General features: G+C 37.2%; 1 protein-coding gene across 1 annotated transcript; it reads left to right on the top strand.

Moving 5' to 3' along the window:
• The first annotated feature begins 4,231 nt into the window (after positions 1-4,231).
• On the top strand, positions 4,232-4,834 carry LOC140811273 (uncharacterized). The gene has a single exon (XM_073169140.1). The coding sequence runs from the start codon at positions 4,232-4,234 to the stop codon at positions 4,832-4,834; it is 603 nt and encodes a 200-aa protein (XP_073025241.1).
• The last annotated feature ends 737 nt before the right edge of the window (positions 4,835-5,571 follow it).

Here is a 5,571-nt window from a genome sequence, read left to right as displayed (position 1 = left end):
AGCCTATCGTGTTGCCCTTCCGCCGAATCTGACCGGGGTACACAATGTGTTCCACGTCTCGATGTTGAGGAAATATCTGGCGAATCCTTCGCATATTCTGAGTTATGAGCCATTGCAGCTGGCTCCAGACCTGCCTTATGAGGAGAAACCAGTCCAAATCCTAGACAGGCAAGAGCGTAGGCTTCGGAACAAAATGACTAAGCTAGTCAAAGTTAGGTGGCTAAACCAGTCAGTGGGAGAAGCCACATGGGAGTCAGAAGCAGATATGAGACTTCGATACCCGGAGTTGTTCAGTATGAATTAATTTCGAGGACGAAATTTTTATAAGTGGGGGAGAAACTGTAGTGCCCAAATTCAGTACACGTATAACCCATGCATTTATTTGATTATTGAAGCATGTAGTTAATTTTAAAACGAGTCTTAGTAGTGCATAATTTATTTAAATGCATTATTTTAAATTATTCATGTTTAGGTGATGAACGTTAAAATGGCTTTTTCGAGTTTCATGTTTCAGGCGTTTATTCGAGGCGGGATTGAGGAAAAGACCCGGTGACGATTTTTGGGCAATTTCAAAAGATAGTATTTTATTTTAAATTAAGGACGGGGCGTTTTATATGATTTATTTAGTTTTAAGCATTTTAAAATCTTATTTATGTCTTTAGTAATGTAAGAGTTTGAAACTTTTAAAATTAGTGGGTAATTATTCTAAATGAGGAGTTTGATTGGATTAGTGTGTGTTAATTTTAGTTAGTACTTTAATTAGTTAATTGAGCACCAATTTCTCCTAATTAAAAATCCACACACACGTTACACACACTCACACACACTTACACGTTTTTACACACACTAAAACACACAACACACCCTACACATCTCATTTTCAGATTTTAAGAGAAAGAAAACCTAGGGTTCTATGGTAGAAAGCAGCCGTCCCCTTCCCCTTATCTTTCCATCGAGTTTTTGGTGGATTTTATTGCAAGAAAACGGTGCCACGATCGTCCCGGATCAACCTCGCTTCCATCTCCGCTTCGGTAACGCCGTTTCGGTAACGTTTGATATCAAAAGGCACGTATATTCTGTTCTTGATGCATCGATCATGTCATATTATGCGTGCGTTGTTATTTATGCGTAAAACCATGTGTATGTTGAGTAGAAGTTTGAGCAATCATGTTTAAATCGCTTTTGGAGCCCTTTTTAGATCTAAAAATCACGTTTTTACAGTTCTGGTTGAAACTGCGAATTTTTGGTCGAGATTTTGAGAAAACTTTCAACTAGAAAATTTTATAACTTTTCGATGCCTTCGATTTGATATGAAATTCGAGATTTTTGGATGACAACTGAGTGAGTTATGGTGTTTTTTGTGGGATTGCTCAAACTGCGACTTTTACGAAAATTGTGTTTTTGAAGTTTTTATGTTGCAGGCTTCGTGGGGATCGACGGGTGATCGTTGCTGCATCTAGGTATGATTAGTATGATGTTGGGATGTTAATTGATACGTCGTTTAGCGTCGATAGGCACTAGAATGCATTAGAAGTCGTAGGAAACGAATTGGTGGCAATTGCTACGTTTTGAATGGTATGTGTCGTAGGGTGAACATCGTCGCTTTGGGATTTTGTACGAATATGGTTTGATGTTATGACATGCTAGGATGAGTCTTGGGATGTCGAATTGTGGTCCGTGCAATCGAATCTAGACTGTTAAGCGAAACTTGTTTAGATTTTCCGAACTTTACTTGTCCTGCAGGTACACGGACCCACGGACGGGCCCTGGCACAGGGTCCGTGCCTTTGTTTGTTCCTTCCGGAGTGCATTTTTCCAGAGTCTACACGGACCCTGACACGGGGTCCGTGTCCACCCTTCTTTCCGAACCTTTCACCCGACTCTACACGGACCCCTACACGGAGGTAGGCACGGGGTCCGTGTCCTTCATATTTTGGGAAAAATATTATAACATGTTTGAGGTTTGATGTCATGGTTTAGTACAACGATTTACAAGGTCGAGCCATGGGAATTTTAGAACGTCCTAGGTAATTGAACGAACTCGTAAGTAAGCATGATTACCTACGTCTAAGTTATGCAAGTTAAGTATGCAATTTCATGTTAGTATGTCGCAGCAACGGCCCCGATCGAAGTCCAACGAATCCCTCAACGCCAAGTAAGTATGTATGACGTGCAAGAAAATATTTTAAGTTTTTGGGGTATGCTAAATGTCTCGTGACCAAATTATGAATGGGTTTGGAAGTCGGTGAACGTGGCCGAGGACCTCTCCACCCCGTTAAATTATGAACGGGTTAGATCATGGTTGGAAAGCGTTAAATTATGAAAGGGACCAACCAGCCCGTTAAATTATGAACGGGGATATCATGTATGTGGCAGTGGATACGTCCATGTCAGCCCAGTACTGTGGTTTGTCTGATCAGACGTTTATTATGTATGGGTCACTTGCTTTGAAACATCCCCTACGAAAATGATGAAGTTACATATGTTCAAGTATGCAGTATGTTTATGAAAGTTTATGTTGATGGCACGTCTAGTTATGTACGTACGTATGTCCAAGTTTATTATGCAAGTTCAAGCCTCAAGTTATGTATGTCCTATTTTTAAAGTTGCATGCGATTTTATTACGTAGTACTCGTTATCACAGTTTATACGTGTTGAGCCTTTAGACTCACTAGACTTGATCGATGCAGGTGACTATGTTGTTGAGGAGACAGGAGGTGGCGACCAAGGGGCAGGCTTGGACTGAGCGGGAGGCTAGATTCGAGGACCGCCCACGTTATTTTAAGATTTTAAGCATGAAAACATTTATACTCTGATTTTATGATTTGGATGTGAGACCTTTTGAGACAGCTTTGATTTTAGCAAATTTTATTTGTGACGGTTGATTTTGAGATTTATTTTTATGAATGTTGAGTGACGACCGTATGGATGTTTACATTTAAGAAAATTTTTAATTTTTCCGCAAATTTTTAAGTATGAAAATACGGTACGTTACATGTACTGTTGTTTTCGAGCACATTAATACGTTTTGATTTTAGTGTTGTTTTTAGGGACCAGAGGAAAACATGCATTTTGTGAGGATGAGCAGCTTTGGATTTGACAATCTTCTTCTGCTTGACAACTTCATCCTCTTCTCCAACCTTCTTCGATTAAACGTTGTGAGCGCTGTAGATCTTGAATTTCGTAACTATCAAAAAACTTAAAGTTTTTATTTAACTTCTCTTCTAAACATTTTACCCGAATTAACCGATCCTAATAAGTTATAAGAGAATGCAGAAAATTAATCAAATATTTTTTTATAATATTTTTTATTAAAATAAAATAGTGTACTTTCACCATGCACTAAATTTAGTTATTATAGGTTTATAAAACTTAATAATACAATATAATAACATAGAATAATATAGATATTAAGCATATATAATGTAAATATGTGGTCATTACTAGGCATGGTTAACAAATTGATTCAATTTGGAACCCATCCGAATTATGTCTGGTTTAATCTAGTTCAATCCAGGAAAAATATTATTTGTTCCGAGTCTAATAGAATACGGTATCAATAATGAATCTGATTGAGTTGCTTCAAAATAATCCGAAACCATTTGAATCAGGAACCGAAAATTGTTCATCGGTTTCATACTTGTACACTATACACACACACACACACACACACAAATATATGTATAGATAATTAATTAATAAATAAATTGTTGACATGAGACTTGTATCTAATTTCTTTAGATACATAATGTTTTTTAAAAAATTATTTCAATTATATTTCAATCTTGTCTAATCTGATTTCAATCTAACTCAATCCGATTTTGATTCTGGATTGAGTTGCTTTCTCAATCCGGTAAATCTGGAACCGATCTAGTCTAGTGTACAAGATTGTTTGATTTCATCAACCCACGATCCAGAACTGGATAAATTAGATGTACAATTCTAATATGTTTCATTACTTCCAACAGATGAATGTCATCTCAACGGTAAATTAGAGATAAACACGATTGATGGACTATATTATCATATTTTTCACACCTATACAAAATTGTTTGGCCAAATAGTTAACTCCACTTTAGATTAGGTGAAAAGTTTGAGTGTTAAAAAGGTCAAAATCCATTTAATTTTTGACGCCAAAAGTCGGTAATTGATAGTTGGCCAAACGCCCCCTATATATATATATATGTATATATATATATCCACAACAAATACAGTAACATATTCACACACAAATGGCGCTCTATTTGATTGAAGAAGAAGAAGCGTGGAAATGTCCAAAACACCCCTCCAAGAAGCGGCGCAGCGGCGTCTGCCCGGCATGTCTCCGGCACCGCCTCGGCGTCCTCTGCCCCAACTGCGCGAATTCCCGTCCATGCTCCTGCCCTTCCAATACGGCGTCGGCTTCATCATCCTCGTCTTCCCCTTTCTCATTCTTCAGCGGCGCTTATTTCAGTAGCGACGGAGAACCGTCCCTCCGCCGTTCGAGATCCGTCGGTATCCCCTTCCTCCGGTCGGGTAGCCTCCGCGCCAAGACGCCGTCGTTTTTGTCGGTCCTGAAGAGAAGTGGGACGAAGAAAACGACAGAGAACCAAGAGCTTAGTGATTACGGCAATATTGATGAGAATTCTGAAAGCAAAAGCAGGATCGAAGACTTCTCGAGGATGATCACGAGATCGAGGTCCGTCAGCTCCACGACAACGGCGACTGGTTTCCGGCGGCCCGACGTGGGCTCGTCTCCGGCGAGGTGGAAATTGTGGAATTTTCCGAGCCCGATGAAGGTGTTTCGGAGCGCCAAGGTTACGGTTCAAAATCGATCGCCTTTGCATAGAGGTTGATTTTTCTGGTCATGCTGTAATATTGTTTGATCAAAATAGAAAATTTGAATTTATTTATTTTTACGTCATCAAAATGTGTATTTTTAAAAAAAAATTATTTTATTATTAGAAATCATAAAAGGTAGAAAAAATATTTAAAAAGTGATCGATTTTTTTAAATAATTTCAAGAACAGTCTAATTATTTTCTCCTCTAGAATAACATGGGTCTCTTGTGAGATGATTTCACAAATCTTTATCTGTGATACGTGTCAATCCTACCTATATTCACAATAAAAATTAATATTCTTACCATAAAAAGTAATATTTTTTTATGGATGACCCAAATAAGAGATCCGTCTCACAAAATACGATTCATGAGACCATCTCACACAAGTTTTTGCCCTTTCGTGAAAGAGACTCATGGGTCAATCAGAGACTCCGACTCGACCCGATCAAACTTGACCTAATTTATAAAAGTACTATTTTTATGTTAAAATATTAACTTTTATAGCAAAAATATAATTTTTTTGTTATTTATTATTGAAAAAAATATAATGTAATATATAACGATTTGAGTGAAAATTTAGTCAAAAATATTTGTTTGATATATGTTAATTTGAATGAAAATATATTTTCTTATCTAAAAAATATTATTTTTCGGTATAAAAAAAATCATTTTTTGTTACTCGTGTTACAGAAAAGTATTGTGTAATATGTCAAAAGTATGGATCGAATATTATGGTAATATCGGATCGAT

The sequence above is a fragment of the Primulina eburnea genome, chromosome 14 (genome assembly GCF_022965805.1).
Source record: "Primulina eburnea isolate SZY01 chromosome 14, ASM2296580v1, whole genome shotgun sequence".
Lineage (NCBI taxonomy): Eukaryota > Viridiplantae > Streptophyta > Magnoliopsida > Lamiales > Gesneriaceae > Primulina > Primulina eburnea.
The sequence above is the reverse complement of the archived record's forward strand: the minus strand, read 5'-3'. Positions and strand labels throughout refer to the sequence as shown.